At 43.1% G+C, this 16,917-nt stretch overlaps 1 protein-coding gene across 1 annotated transcript in view; it reads left to right on the top strand.

Moving 5' to 3' along the window:
* Positions 1-835: 835 nt before the first annotated feature.
* Positions 836-16,917, top strand: part of POLR1C (RNA polymerase I and III subunit C) — a 54,520-nt gene continuing 38,438 nt past the window's right edge. The window contains exons 1-4 of the mRNA XM_068132703.2: positions 836-1,020; positions 6,865-6,936; positions 12,656-12,763; positions 13,585-13,717. Coding sequence (XP_067988804.1) covers positions 952-1,020; positions 6,865-6,936; positions 12,656-12,763; positions 13,585-13,717 — 382 coding nt within the window. The 5' untranslated portion in view covers positions 836-951. The remainder of the gene's footprint in view (positions 1,021-6,864; positions 6,937-12,655; positions 12,764-13,584; positions 13,718-16,917) is intronic.

The raw sequence follows: 16,917 nt of genomic DNA, 5'->3' as shown, positions 1-16,917 counted from the left end.
GCTATGTCCAAAAAACGATTCAACCAATCAGAGAGCAGCGAGTTATCACGTGTGCCGAACGTGGCGAACAGACTCTGCCTCGGACGGCACATTTGAGAGCGTATTCATTTATTTCACGTTGGCAAACTATGTTGGCGTTAAACTATGTTTTAAAACTAATTAAAACTACTTTGCGATTCATCGTAACTGCGATTCGTAACTGCCGTTCGCTTTGGCTTTGCGAATGGACCAAACCATTTCATGTAAATAGAGGGGGGGGATTGTCACCGTACTCGCAAGCCGTTCGCTTTGGACCAAACCATTTCATGTAAATAGAGGGGGGGGATATAATTTTAGATATAGATATAGTACGGGCATGCCCTAGTACTGAAAGAATTGGGGTATTCTCCCTAACCCGAACCCTCTCCCGCAGATATGCGACCGCGGCAGAAATCAAACTTGGGGGTACCCTGAGGAAACGTGGAAAATTTGGTTACATTTGGTTTAATAGTTTTCTTTTTCGTTTTTGAATCATATATGTAAGCAAACAAACACGAATTGAGGTTTATATAATTAGATTATCTTCATAATCTTTTTTTTGTTCGGTTTTATTGCATGAAATAATAATTGTACTATTTTAACTGGTGATATCTTGATATGCGGTGTATAGCCTTTGTCGATTGAGTCAGCTGTTCTCTGTTGTGTGCAGTCCTGCATTTACCTCAGTTTGTCTAAAACGTCTATTTTTTATAATACACGCGTATAAAAACTACGATAAGTTTAAAATGAGCAAGTATCTCGTTATATATAAAACAAAACAAGGTTGTTGGTGTTTCAAAAGCATGTGCCGCTCGACATCCTCGTTCTTCATACGCAAGGCGGAAATGGCGCACGCAGTGGAGGGGAGAGAGAGCGCCGAGCGGTGATTGAATAAGCATTGTGATTGGTGGAGCTCGCTTGGTCACGGAGACCATGGCGGGGAAGAGTCGAATTGACGAAATGAGGAGCCGGGTGACTCTTGGTGAATTCGGAGTTTCCGATGTAAGCAGTAAGGGCTTTTAAAAATCGTTTTTATTTTTTAAGTAATTTACGTAACGGTATCATGCACCTTTTTATGGTTTGAGGATTAACAGAAGGAAATGCGTTTTCGGGTAATGGGAAAGTCCAATGATCCTTCAGCTGCAAACCTTAATTCTGTCTCTGTCTCTCTGTCTCTCTCCCTGTCTCTGTCTGTCTCTGTCTGTCTGTCTGTCTGTCTCCCTCTCCCTGTCTCTGTCTCCCTCTCCCTGTCTCTGTCTCTCTGTCTCTGTCTCTCTCTCCCTGTCTCTCTCTCCCTGTCTCTGTCTCTCTCTCCCTGTCTCTGTCTCTCTCTCCCTGTCTCTGTCTCTCTCTCCCTGTCTCTGTCTCTCTCTCCCTGTCTCTGTCTCTCTCTCCCTGTCTCTGTCTCTCTCTCCCTGTCTCTGTCTCTCTCTCCCTGTCTCTGTCTCTCTCTCCCTGTCTCTGTCTCTCTCTCCCTGTCTCTGTCTCTGTCTCTCTCCCTGTCTGTCTCTCTCCCTGTCTGTCTCTCTCCCTGTCTGTCTCTCTCCCTGTCTGTCTCTCTCCCTGTCTGTCTCTCTCCCTGTCTGTCTCTCTCCCTGTCTGTCTCTCTCCCTGTCTGTCTCTCTCCCTGTCTGTCTCTCTCCCTGTCTGTCTCTCTCCCTGTCTGTCTCTCTCCCTGTCTGTCTCTCTCCCTGTCTGTCTCTCTCCCTGTCTGTCTCTCTCCCTGTCTGTCTCTCTCCCTGTCTGTCTCTCTCCCTGTCTGTCTCTCTCCCTGTCTGTCTCTCTCCCTGTCTGTCTCTCTCCCTGTCTGTCTCTCTCCCTGTCTGTCTCTCTCCCTGTCTGTCTCTCTCCCTGTCTGTCTCTCTCCCTGTCTGTCTCTCTCCCTGTCTGTCTCTCTCCCTGTCTGTCTCTCTCCCTGTCTGTCTCTCTCCCTGTCTGTCTCTCTCCCTGTCTGTCTCTCTCCCTGTCTGTCTCTCTCCCTGTCTGTCTCTCTCCCTGTCTGTCTCTCTCCCTGTCTGTCTCTCTCCCTGTCTGTCTCTCTCCCTGTCTGTCTCTCTCCCTGTCTGTCTCTCTCCCTGTCTGTCTCTCTCCCTGTCTGTCTCTCTCCCTGTCTGTCTCTCTCCTCTCCTTGTCCCTCTCTCTGTCCCTCTGTCTCTCTGTCTCTGTTCATGAGTGACCTCTCTGTAGTCTACATTTCACGCCTTGTGACTTTCCTGTGCGGATGGGCCAAGGAACAAGTTTATCGCATCAAGCCAAAAAAAAGAAATCCCGTACTCAAAGGGTTAATTATGGTGATGTTGAAATCTGGGTGAGAATAATTCGAAATTTTCAAAATGTTTCATTTCGCTCATTTTTAGCGGAGGTTTAAACCAAAGCGTTAAATACTGAGCTGCGCAGTGAAAGCAAAACCTTTTTTTATTTTTATTTTTTATTTCCCCCCCCCCTTCTTTTACAGAGTCTAGGCTTGTTTGTGCAAGAGGTGACACATAACACACGTAAAAACAGAAACATGCACGAAACCTAATAAAGGGAGCGGGAGCAGTGGCGTCACTAGGGTTGGTGTCACCCAGTGCGGTAACTCATGGTGTCACCCCCCTCCCCCCCCCCCCCCCATTAGTCAGGTTCATTATGTTAACAAATCTAATTTCGTTCAAATTTTTGGGAGATTAGCAAACTTATACAATTTTGGAATCATCAGAGCATGGAGAATCCGAAAATCAATGTTGCCAGTTGCACAGACACAGACACAGATTTAGGATTTTGAAAATGGCCGCCATAAAGTACATATTTTGCGCTATCTCGGCTTCTAGTCAACCTAGAAGCTTAATTAAATATGCTAATCCTATGTTTTCTGGGTCAAGGAATCCAAAAAAGGCCTCAAAATAGTGCTCAGGATTATAGAAAAGCAACAAACAAAGGTAATTGAAAACCATTGTCTTTATATTTGTGACTAGCAGAAGTGCCCGGCATTGCCGGGTGGGGGAGGGGGAGGGGGAGGGGAGGAGAGGGGGGGAGGGGGATGGGAGGAGAGGGGGGGGGGGGGGGGAAGGGGAGGGGGAGGATTATATGTCATCAGGATTATATGTCAGACACAATGATGATTGATGACATATACAATTACATGTCATCATTGTGAGATTTTTTTGGATTTTTTTTTTTTGAAATGAGATTTTTATATTTTAAAAAACGGCAAAAAAGCATCAGAACAGCAGTGAAAAAGCATCAGAACAGCAGTGAAAAAGCATCAGAACAGCAGTGAAAAAGCATCAGAACAGCAGTGAAAAAGCATCAAAACAGCAGTAAAAAGCATCAAAACAGCATTTGATATATTTTCACTTTTACGTTTTGGTTAACTCGCTCGCGAACCTGACGAAGATCCTGAGCGAAGATCGCTACGTTACGCTACGTTCGCTACGTTATGGCTAAAAATATGGATCTAAAGATGAAAGAAAAAAAAAACCTATGTGGTGTGAATGGCAATGTTCCTCGCTGAAATGTGAAAAAACGCAATCGCTTTTCGCTCTGAATTACGTGCGAACGCGTAACTGTGAGATTATGGCGGCAAGGATGGAACATCACATGATCGCTCTGAGTGAATCAGCGCGGTGCTCTACCACCGGCTCAGATTCCGTGTATAATATTCCTCGCTATGTTCGCTACGTTATGGCTAAAAATATGGATCTAAAGATGAAAGAAAAAAAAAACCTATGTGGTGTGAATGGCAATGTTCCTCGCTGAAATGTGAAAAAACGCCATCGCTTTTCGCTCTGAATTACGTGCAAACGCGTAACTGAGATTATGGCGGCAAGGCTGGAACGTCACGTGATCGCTCTGAGCGAATCGGCGCGCTGCTCTGCCACCGGCTCAGATTCCGTGTATAATATTCCTCGCTGAAATGCGCTGAGGTAAATATGAACAAAAAATATGGATCTCGTCAAATATTTTTAGGTAGGCCATGTCCTTCCCAGGCTCAATGGCCATGTCTATGCCAAATATCAAGCACGTGTGCCTCTCCGTTTAGGAGTCTATCGGTAACATTACACACACACAAACTGTGTTTTATATATATAGATATAATTATTACATAACACATGATATTGCAAGAAAGCAGCCTGGTTAGTATCAGATTGAACTATAAGTCCTATACACAGGATCTACTAGGTCTATACCATTCAGGAATATGCTTTTACAGATCTTCATCCTGAATGTCATTTTCGCAAAGTGGTCCATACAAATGCCAACATTAATTTTTGGATTCCTCATGCTCTGAATATTCCAAAAAATGTACAGTTTTGCTAATCCAAAAATTTTGAACGAAAAACATAGTGAACCTGACTACATGGACCTCCTCCTGTACCAGACCATACAGAATCCTTAGTAATATTTTTTGTACTAATGTTACTCGTAAATCGTAATTCCAGGTATATCACTGAATGTAATGGCAATAGTAGTGACATAAATAACTAGCAAAATTAAAATTACACCTTTAAATTACAATATCATACGCACAGCCTAAATGTATTTACATTTACATATTGTCATGTGGTTAAAGTGAAAATTCGGTAAGAAAACAATAGAATTCGAAGTAAAAACGTTTAAGAACTACATCAAAATTATGTTGATTTTAACGTTAAAATTTATTGTTACATGAGATACATTAATGGATTAGGTTTGCATAATCAATAACGGCCCAAATAATGTAGAACTTGTAGACAAATGCATATGGAAATATACGCATAAATGAAATAATACCATAAAAATAAAAAAGGAACAAATACACAAGCATTTTTGCACTTTGTGAACATCTCGAATAATTCAGAACTTTCCTTTCCTGGCCTTCAAAGCTGCGAACTTGTGAATCACTTCATCGAAATCAATGCCTTTTGCCAACTCGCTTTCAATTGATAATATCGCAAGATCGGAAAGCCTTGACACTGCAAAAATTTGGTGTCACCCCCTCTGATAGTGTCACCCGGTGCGGTCCGCACCCCCCCTAGTGACGCCAGTGAGCGGGAGACAAGAGGGGAAGAGAGAGGAAAGCACAGCAACAGTAGAAAACAGACATCGGGAGATCTGTTGAAGTGAGAGGGCTGGGGTGGGGTACACGGTATAAAACAAGATGGACACTACAGGGGATTTCAGGAAAGAAAACAGGGTATTTGAAAAAGGTGGATTTGGGGTGTATTAACGGGGGTAGAAAAGATCAAGGTTTTGGATGGGGGAAGATATTAAGTTGTGGTGAACAGCTGTTTTGAAGATCTGGAGGGAGGAGAGGGATTGAATTGAGTGAGGGAGTTTGGTCCAGAGGTGGGGAAAAATGAGGAATTAAAGAGTGAAGGTGAGCAGAGAGTCTTCATTTTGGTAGTTTCACCAGAAGAGGATCACTGCTGGACCTTGTGCATCCTTCAGGAATATTAGGTGGATATAGCACAGACAGATCTGGGGGAGCTTGGCCGGAGAGGAATCGGTAGAAGACAAAGACCACCAACCTGCCTGTGGTGAGTGAGTGAAAGGCCCCCTCGGAGTTAGCTTCATCGTGGGAGATTAAAATGATTCTGAAAGCCTTGGTTTCTACAGCGTGAAGCCGAGCTTGGTGTGAGGCAGGTGCACCAACCCAGAGGGGAGAACAGTATTCCATCAAGCTGCAGATGAAATCTTTATGTGGTGAGAAGCTCAGTCGTGCCAAGAAAGGACTTCGCACGACGGAGGATGCCCAGTCTGCGATTAGCTTTGGAGGCCAGCTTGGAAATGTGGTTTTCCCTGGAAAGATAATGGCAGATAGTGAGATCCAAGAGCTTGAGCGACAGAACTTCTTGGAGAGAATTGTTGAGAAAGTATATGGGAGGATTTTCCAGATTGTCTTTTCGGAGAGACGTAGTGAGAGTTTCAGATTTGACCAGTTTGTGATTTTATTCAGGTCTGCAGAGAGGGAAGAGGCTGCAGCCTGCCTGTCTGAAGGTTGAGGGATTTAGAGAGGAAAGTGGGATGCCAGACGAACAAATACACGACATATGTCCAGAGAGAAGGCCCTGATCTCATGTCTGACATTGACGGTCTCCTTCCGTTGTTGGGTGAGTAGTTGCAGCATGTCCAAGGTAGAAAGACCAGGTGTGAGTCCAAACTGTTGATCTGAGATGAGGTTGTTGGAGAAAAGAAGGATTTCATATCATCTGTGATGATTGATTCCATGACCTTGTTGATTAATTGGAGTTAAGGGGTAAATTTTTGTTTTATTTTATGTCGTGCAGTGATGTTGGTGGATTTCCAAGCAGATGGAAGATGAACTAGTGCAAATGACATGGTGACAAGGGCAGATGTGCAAGAGCAGCAGAGCAGGTTTTTAGGACTCGTGAGCTGATGCTGTCCCGTCTAGAGTCGAGGTTTGAAAGAACCTTGTCAGGTGAAGGAAAGGAAATGGGGGAAAAAAAAAAAAAAAAAAAAAAAAAAAAACAGGAGCAGCTTGGTATGACAGAGAAGGATGGGTCCCAAGAGTGAGGGGATGGAGACACAAGATTTGGAAGCAAACACAGAATTGAGGTATTCAGCCTTCCCATGAGCGGAGGCTGCTGTGGTTTTATGTGGTAACTTTTATTTGATGATGCGTTTGTTCACTTTGGATCCTTTTGTTCACTTTTTTTTTTCCCTTATGTTTTTTCATCTTTGATGTTTTTTCCTGCTTGAAATGGCAAAATACTTTGTGGTTGATTTTTATTTGTATTCTTTCTTAAACCCACGTATGCATGTCCTCTACATGATTTATGCAGATTTTCCATGAGCCTCTCACGTTATTGATAGTTTCCTTTTTTGCCTTGCTTGCGTCATATTTTTCTTTCATTTTGCCTTTAGGTACACAGCACGGATTTCCCAGGAAACTACCCTGGATACGAAGATGCTTGGGATCAAGAGAAATTTGAAAAAGTCAGTTTGTTCTGTATTTTATTTTTATTAATCACAGAGGAGCAATTTGATGGTAAAAGACTTAAAGTTGATCCTGATAACATGCATGCGAGAAGGGTGGGTTGTACCCATGACCAGACCCGAGGTGTCCACAACACTTGTGCAAAATCTGTTTGAGATTGGCCCAACTTGCTTCACGCTGTAGAAACCAAGCCAAGGCTTTAGAATCTGGAATCTCCCACGATGAAGCTAAATTCTGAGGGCCTTTCTCTCTCGCCACAGGCAGGTAGGTGGTATTTCTGTCTTCTACCGACTCCTCTCTGGCCAAGCTCCCGCCAGCTCTGCCTGTGCTCTGTCCCCCCAAATGTTCCTTCAGCATGCACAACATCTGCCAGAAACCCTGTTCTGGTGAAACTTCCAAAATCAAGACTCTCTGCTCACCTTCACTCTTTCATTCCTCTTTTTTCCTGCCTCTGGAGCAAACTCCCACACTCTTCAATCCCACTCCTCCCTCCAGGTCTTCAAATCATCTGTTCACCACCATCTCTTATCTTCCCCCATCCAAAACCTTGATCGTTTCTACCCTGGTTTATCCACCCCAAAACAACCTTTTTCAAATTCCGTTTTCTTTCCTGAAAGTCCCTGTAGTGTCAATCTTGTTTATTCCCTTTCCCCAGCCCTCTCCCTTCCACAGATCTCCTGATGTTCCTGTTCCCTACTGTTGTTGTGCTTTCTTCTCCACTCCCCCCTCCCTTCTTGTCTCACACTCCCTTTATTATATGTCATGTGCTGGCTCTCAAACGAGCCTTGACTTTGTATACAATTTTAAAAGCTTCGTTTTTTATGATTTTCAAAACTACACAATCACATACAGATAATTTTCATGAGGGTAGGATTGGGGGGATGTGTGGAAGGGGTAGCTTAAAACTTTGCTCAGATTCTGAAGTTCCCACCCAAAATTTGGGGCCTCGAAGTGCTACGGTCCGACTGTGAAAGAATACCATACAAACGCCCAGACCAACACTTGAAAATATTTATACAGATGAACGTCATGAGCCTGGTGTTGGGCTAGCGGCTAGGGTGCCGGCTTAGGATCCTAGGATCCTGGGTTCGAATCCCGGTCGATCGCTGAATTAACGCCAGGGGGGTTGACTCAGCCTGTCATCCTTCCGAGGTCGGCTAATTTGAGTACCAGTTCACTGGTAATTCCCTGTTTGTCATTAAAGGCGGCAAAAAGGGTTGGCGTCAGGAAGGGCATCCGGCCGTAAAACATTGCTTCAAAAAGGGGACCGAAAAACAACAACAACCACGGTTCCCGAAAAAGGCCAACCCCCGCTTTGCGGGGAAAAATGGCCTCTAAAGGTGGTTATTTTTATATATGTTTAACGTCATGAGGAGCAACTTCAGGTGATTTATTTATTTATTTTCCCTTCCCCATTCCTGGGCTTCAGGTGGCTAAGGAGTCCCGTCCTACAGATGCAGGAGGCCCCCTTAATATCATGCTGGATATCCTCGTCGATGAGTGTGGACTTTGGCAGTTGACTGCCTAAATCAGCAGAATGATCCAAACAACGAAGGTTTCTCCAAAAAAGTTACCTATTCACAGAGTCAAAGATTTGACATGCATCAAAAATCCTGTCAGTAGTTCCCCTGCTTTATCTACAACCTCTGATTCTGGGAGTTCTTCCTTGATAGGCATTCATCAATTTAGGAGAACCTTGGATGTAACCTTCCCTGCTCCTGAGGGCAGGGCAATACCATGATGACACCTTTCATGACACATGATAAAACACCCCAGCCTGACCTTTCTTCATTTTTGGAAATTGTGACCATACTTGCATCTTTCAGGTTTCGGGGGACCTCGTGCTCACCGCCGCTTTGGAGAATAAGGTGAAGGTGATTGAAAAGGAGGGTGCCTTCCTGCTTGAAGACGTCACCGGAAATAGTGTCTCATTCAACAGTCTTGTTGTGGTTCATTCTCATTCAAAGGTTCAGGGGCTCATCGTACTGGAGCAGGCACTGCGGCTACATATTAAACGTGTGAAGGAATTATGATGATTGTGGATTATTGGTGTGGGAGGGGGGGGATTAGGAGTGTTGGAGTTGGTTAGGGTTTCAGTCGCTATATATGAGGAGTAAAGAAAACTTGCGATTTGATGCCATTTTGTTTCCTATGGGCGTGGTGCACCAAAACTGTGCCCATTGTGTGTTTGGCGTAATGTATCCAAAGAAGGAACTAGAACAGCACTCAGTAGAGAGCATACCTCCACCAAGTGAACAGTTTCCATTTTGTATTCTAGAGTAGACCAGAAAATCACAATACAGAATCACATTTAATCAAAATCATCTGTCCTCAACTTTTTGACTGATCCTGCTATGTATCGTTTTTGGTCCTATTTCCCAATGGTGAAGAATCACTTCAAAAATTCTACGAGCCGGATCCGGATCTTCACCAAAATATAATCGTTTCTGGTCACATATGCTACCTCTCTACCAAATTTCGTCCGAATCCACCCACAACTTTTTGAGACATCTTATTCACAAACGGACAAACAGGGGTGAAAACATAACCTCCATCCACCTTTGGTGGCGGATGTAATAAAAGAGGGCAGCATTCAAATCTAGATGAGCTCTAATTGAAGGAGTTATTTTATTTTCAACTCTTAATTATTTTTATCACAACTTACAAGTACCTGTACTGTGCGATTGAAAACATGCATGTGCATGTAATCCTTCATTCTTTTCTATTCCCATTGAATCTCTCATCTTCCATGTTTCCCTTTTCCCACAGTTTGTTAATACGCTCTGTTACTCCCTCGTTTTCTCCCACTCTTCTGAAACCTCCTAGTTTGGAGGAAACAAACCTTCAATACAATACACTGTTTTGCTACAAGGTGAGGCTGAGGCCGAATGGATCCTGAATTATTTTGGAATTGACCATGTCATGGACCATTAACTGCAACACCTGGACTAATTCAAATAAAGAAATAAATAACTTGCACTACAGACATACAAGTAACGAATTTACACTACTCACAATAAGTTTGGGATATTGTGGGAGTGAGTTTTTTATTTATTTATAGGGGTTAGGGTTAGGGTATTGAAATCATGAATGCTGTGTTTTTTCAAACTCATTAATAACCATAGAATTAGGACCAACAACTTTTTTCAACATAATTAATACACAAAATCAACCACACAAAAGAACCTGCCAATATCCCTAACTTATTGTGAGTAGTGTACTTCCAAGAAAAATTTCCAGGATGTTCTTGAAATGTCGTAAAATTATCCATAGATGTTTCCATGATGATTTACATCTTTTTCTGAGTTGAACCAAACTGCCAACTCCAATATAACCACCAAACATAAATGTACACACATGGGACTACAACTTACCTGGCACAGAGACTACCCTGAAGTCTGTTTGCATCTTGGGCAATTTTTTCCCCAATTTTTTTCCTTCATTCTGCCATTTTAAAAGTTCCCCCCCCCCCCCCCCCCCCCAAGTGGCTAACGTATGCTCATTCTCTGAGCCATGACCGGAATTTTTTGGATTGCCTCATATCGTGCCGCCTCGTATATGGGGACTCTATTGAAGGTTAGGAAGCAAAAAGTCCAAATTAGGAATGTTAGGGTTAGGAAGATTGTCCAAAATTAGGAAGGTGAGGGTTGGGAATATTGTCCAAAATTAGGAAGGTGCGGGTTGGGAAGATTGTGCAACATTAGGAAGGTGAGGGTTGGAAAGATTGTCCAAATTGTCATATTTTTGCAGATGTAAAATGAATATGTGGCCCCTCACATTTCAATCATATATTTCCGCCTTTTTTATTGCGACTTTATATTTGTATTACTCAATAGTTGAGTTAAATCGATTTTGTATTGTCACGTCAGGGGTCTGTTAACACAGACCACCCTGAGCCGAGAGTTCCAATATGACCTCGGTGGATGCTGAAACGATCTTCAAAGTTCATGGGTTCATGTTTACCCCCTGCCACCAAAGTTGGGTGCAGCTTTAGTTTTCACCCCTGTCTGGTTTTTTTTTGTTGTCTATGAACAGGATGTCTCCAAACGTTGTGGATGGATTTGAACGAAATTTAGTGGAGAGGTTTGGTGTTTGACAAGAATGAAATGATTCAATTTTGGTGAATATCCAGATCCGATAAATTTTTTTTTTTTAAAGCCATTCCTTACCGCTGAGAGATGGGGCCAAAAACGATGTATAGCACAATATCTCAGAGTTGTGGATGGATTCAGACGAAACAGAGTGGACAAGTTGGGTGTGTGAGAAAGATTAATTGATTTGATTTTGGTGAATATATGGATACGGGACTTTTTTTTAAATTTTCAAGTGATTCTTCACCATTGAGAGGTGGGAGAAAAAATTGTATGTAGCATGATATTTCGAGAAGTTATGGACGAGTCGTGACAAAACTAGGTGGATGAGTTGGTTAGGCGACAAGAACCATCCGATTCTATTTTGGTTCAGGTTTGGATCCAGACCCGGCCTATAAGTGGGATACAAAGGGTAAACTGTTCCACCTGGCAGAGGTGTGTGCCCTAACCAAGCATCTACTAAGTTCCTTTCTATGTTTAAGCTGCGTTGTTTACAATTACGTTTGATAAGGATCACCCAAACAAAGCCTGCACTCGATTCAATAAATGGACAGGATTATAATTATTGAAATAACATATGTGGGAAAATTACATGCCCAGACCAGGAATCGAACCCAGGTCCTCTGAAAAACCATACCAGTGCTCTGCCATCTGAGCCATCTGGGCGACATTGACTGAGCATGCAATTTTCCCACATATATGATTGCCACTCTTTCTCCGTTTTGAGGAGCCACCAATGCTTCCGGCCACCAATGGTTTTGAAGACGTCACCGGTTTTGAAGGCCACCAATGCTTCTGGGGCGCTCGCTGTCAACCATAGGAGCACCAATGGCCTGCTCACGAGAGGGTCTTCCCAGCATCCCCAATGTATCTTGCTCGTCCTCTGCCACAATTGGCTCATCTGATCATGTGCTTGTGAAGGTCAACATTTGTCTGGCCATTCGCAGAGAACAACTTCGGTGCCGGCGAGTCGCACTTCACTCAGGCAAACTGGCAGAGACTGCCAGCAGCCATGACACTTCAGGACTATGTCTACCGCCTCTGTTATTAATTCAGCCTGGGAATTTTTCCACAGAAACTTGCTCTCTCTTATGCACAGATTAATTACATCTCGTCTTCAGTTATCTTACCCATCCTCCCACTCTTGGTACTCCACGATTGAGGGGAAAAAAAAACATTTTTATCAATACTCGTATTTTTACCTAGCCTGGTGTTGGCTTAGCGGTTAGGGTGCCGGCTTGGGATCCTAGGATCATGAGTTCGAATCCCGATCGATGGCTGAATTAACGCCAGGGGGGTTGACTCAGCCTGTCATCCTTCCGAGGTCGGCAAATTGAGTACCAGCTTGCTGGGATGAATGATCACGGTGTGTACCCCGGTTTAGAATAGGTACACTGTATCCCTGCGCATCGTAAGAGCGTGACCAAGGGTTGGCGTCAGGAAGGGCATCCGGCCATAAAACACCTTGCCTCAAACAGGGAACCATGATTGTCATGGGGCCCACAAGGCTAACCCCCGCTCTAGTGGGGAAAATGGCCTTAAAACGATCATTCATTCATTCATTCACTCGTATTTTTACCATGATTCAAAACATTGCCTAATTTATTTATTTATCATGTTGCTGCAGAACTTTCGAATTGATGTGCTGAAGTTGTCAACAGAAGAAATGGAGTTTGACATGATTGGGATCGATGCTGCCATTGCCAATGCTTTCCGGCGAATTCTCTTGGCAGAGGTGAGGTTGATTTAGCAGGAAATGTGTCAAGTATGTTTGTTTTTGTTTTTTGTTTTGTAAAATTTTATTATTTTGGTGCTGTACTTCTGCACTGTTTCTTATACGAAGCCTGCAGACTGTTTTCATGCCATTGTTAACTCAACTGGACTATGTCCAGCTGAGTTTTTGTCGACACCCAGTGTCCATCGTCTGTCTGTCGTCTGTAAACAATTCGACGTCTACGCTCTAAAAGTCACAAATATTGATGAAATTTGATGAAACTTGTTATGCAGCATCTTTAAGACATAAACTAGTTTGGGATTGCATTTGGGCGTTGCGTGCCCAGAAATGGGCGCGGCAGGGCGGCCATATTGAAAAATCAATTTTTGTCAATCTGGTACTTCCTAATGTAGCTAGAAGGCTGAAACTTGGTGTGTAGACAGTATGTAACAAACCTCAACACGTATATTACGGGTTTTGACGATGTCCGAAAAATGACCTCGTCGTGACCTATGACATGACTTGACCCATAAACATCAGTTTGGACGACGTCCAAGCTCAAAGTCACAAATATTGATCAAATTTGATGAAACTTGTGCCTTTTGCCACTTGAAGATATTTGAAAACACACATATAAACATATAAACGCACATATAAACATATAAACGCACATATAAACATATAAACGCACATATAAACGATATAGTTTGTGGTTCTATTATGCATATTCTAACCATATTGATATAGACCAGTTGAGTTCAGGTTCCCTGGAACCTCTGGTTGTGATTGCTACAATAGTTCGTGTTCAGAGTGGACTCACTTTATGGATTGTACTTGTTTAGGTACCAACAATGGCTGTGGAGAAGGTGTTTTTGTACAACAATACTTCCATCGTTCAGGATGAAATATTGGCTCATCGCCTTGGCCTCGTCCCATTCAGGGCTGACCCACGTCTCTTCGAGTTTCGTTCTGAAGGTGTGAATTGCATGATAGGCTGTAAAAGTTATGGAGACGTCAACGCTTCTTTTTTTTTCTCAGGCGTCGAGGGTTTCTGGACTGCTCAATACTGACTTCGAGCCGTTAGAGCTGTGAGCTTGGTCCCACAATGACCCACTTTTACCTGCCAAAGAAACCTGTTGCAAATCCCATCAGCTGGATAAATTACTGTTTATGCAAATTTAACTTGAACATGTATTTCACTCGATTTAAAACTAATTTGTATGATTGCTGATCTATCTTGAAAAGAATATCTGTGTGCCATATACACATTACAGTGTAGATTTGAAGGAGTTTGTATTCAATGTCCACTTGACAAAAATTAATTTGATAAACCTTCTGATTTTCTGAATCCAACTTCAAATACTTTGGTACTGTGATTAAAAAATGAACATTAATAATATTTACTTATTACCTCCACCACGAAAGGTGGTTGGAGGTTATGTTTTCACCCCTGTCTGTCTGTCTGTTTGTTTGTCTGTTTGTGAACAAAATATCTCAAAGTTGTAGACGGATTCGGACGAAACTTCGTGGATAGCTTGGGTGTTTGACGACGACGATTCGATTCGATTTTGGTGATGATCTGAATATGGATTCGGAAATGATAATTATTTAAATTATTTAAGTGATTCTTCACCATTGATCGGGCGAAAACCAATATATAGCAGGATATCTCAAAATATTGTAGACAGATTTGGACGAAACTTGTTGGACAGGTTGTGTGTGACAAGGAAGAATCTATTCAATTTTGGTGAAGATCCGGATCCAGCTAGTATAATTTTTTAGTGATTCTTCACCATCAAGTGATTTGGCCAACCAGGTGGAGGAATGCTCTCTACTGAGTGCCATTCTAGTTTTGCCAAGAGAATATCGGGCTCTCGATGTCGAGTCAAGTGTGGTGCTGAGGCTTGATATAGCTTTATTATTTAATGTCAATAATCATAAATACAGGATTCATGCTGTGACTGAGATCCTTATTTTTAGGGCTGTGTGGGGTCTATGTCCTTGTCAAATATCTGTCCTTAAAAAAAAAAAGAAAAAAAAAGAAAAGAAAGGTCATACATGACTATGGGCCCCATCTCTGGCATGTGTTTGGCTTCCCTCTCTTCCTGCCCGCCTCGGCCTCCTCCTCCCCCTCGCCCTGCCTGCCTCGGCCTCCACCTCGCCCTGCCCACCTCTTCTTCCCACCTCTTCTTCCCCTCGTCCCACCCGCCTCTTCTTCCCCTCGTCCCGCCCGCCTCTTCTTCCCCTCGTCCCGCCCGCCTCTTCTTCCCCTCGTCCTGCCCGCCTCTTCCTCCCCTCGTCCCGCCCGCCTCTTCTTCTCCTCGTCCCGCCTGCCTAGGTTTCCACATCGACCCGCCTCCCTTCTATTTCCTCCACCCTCGTCCCATTCCGTCCCTTCCCCCAGTTCCTTCTCCCATCTCCACTCCTCCAAGTCCTGCCCCGTCCCATCCTGCCCTGTCCCGTCTCCTCCATATCCCCCACCTGCCCCCATGCAGCACTGTCCCATAAAGCCCTATCCCCTCGCCCCACCTGCCCCGTGTCTCCCCTCCTGCCTGCATCTTCCCAGCCTGCTCCCACCATAAAGTGGTAGAAAAATACAACAAGTTATTTAATAAATATTGGTGCAAGGACTTCAGTTGTCACCAGATCAAATGCACAATGTGGACGAGAGACATTTGTGGTGATTGCCTTCCTCGACACATGCTGGTGCTTGCGAAACAAGTGCTTCGGGATTTCAACAAAATGAAGATCGAGTTGCTGTGCTAACCTGTGCTACTGCTGCAGTGACTCGAGTGAAACTTTTAGTGATCAGTAAATCAAATCGGCCAAGAGCGTTTAAAGGTCAAATACATTTACCAGTTGAGTACAGCATACAGCGCAAAGTAATGCTTTGATGCATACGGATATTTCCCATCATTGATTCCATCACGTATTTGTACTTGGTTTTAAAGAACCTTTTCGAAACATTGGAAAACCAGAAGATAGGCTCATATGTATTATTCTACCTGATACCTGGCATGCACATCCTCATGAGACTGAGTTGGAGTATGCTAACATTTCTACCATTTTCGTGCAAGTTAACATCATGCCATTGATGTAACCGATGTACCCGGATATCATTTAGAATATGAAATGTTTTTCCAGGAAGAATTTCTTGAGCTCAAAAACCATGAAGAAGGTATTCCAAATGTCCAGTCAAATTACAATATCGGATGCCATTTATAATACAGTATTGCTTGTGCATGGGATTATATTAAAAGTGAAACTTTAAGGAAAGCCTGCAGGAGGCTGTGCCGCACTGTAATGTTTGCTGAAGGCTCTTCTGATGATTTGAGGGGTTTAGTGTATGACGTAGAAAAGATACCACAGCAGACATGACCATGGTAAATGTTCCCTCCACAAACGCAGTGAGAAAGCCAAGTGATGATGACATAAAATATTTGGTTGAAGTGGACAAAAGTTGAGGTGACAAGTTTCAAGTGATTCTCAAATTATAGGACGTGTACGTAATCCGTAGAAACCAAAATAAAGTGACAAAGAATCAGAAAATGATGTTTGCGAAGAGAAAAAAAAAAAAATTGCATTGGTTAATGCTGTTTCAGCGTTCAATATGGTACTTTAATCCGGTTTGCAGAAAGGCATCCCTGTTATTCAGCACAGGAAGTTGTGTAGTTGCACATTTTCACTCCAATTTTATGCAAAGATGGCTTCTGTCTGGCCACTCTCCCATAAAGCCTGGATTTAAGTGCTGCAGAGGCTGTTGTCCTTCCGGCAGGTTCTCGTATCTCAACCAATGAAATCTGTAGTTCTATCCGTGGTCATTGGGTTATTGGTCACCTTGCTGGTCAATGTTCTTATTGCCCTGTTCTTATTAAAATGCTCAATGTTCTTCTTATTAAATAACACACAGACAACTCAGTATGGTCAGACAACCAGCTCTCGGCACAGTCTGAGTAGTTCCATATTATTTCAATTTCCTAATGATGGAGCTCACCGTACTCTTGGAAACTTTAAACACACTAGAAATTGTTTTATACCCTTCCCCAGATCTATGCCTCCTCACAATTCTATTGTGGAGTTCTATGGACAGTCAATCCATTTTTGAATTCAGGCTATAACACAAAATGTGAAAAAAGTCAAGGGTGTGAATACTTTCTGAAGCCACTGTAGGTATG

Source organism: Myxine glutinosa, chromosome 12 (genome assembly GCF_964187855.1).
Source record: "Myxine glutinosa chromosome 12, kmMyxGlut1.1, whole genome shotgun sequence".
Taxonomy (NCBI): Eukaryota; Metazoa; Chordata; class Myxini; order Myxiniformes; family Myxinidae; genus Myxine; species Myxine glutinosa.
This window is presented reverse-complemented; position numbering and strand designations above follow the sequence as displayed.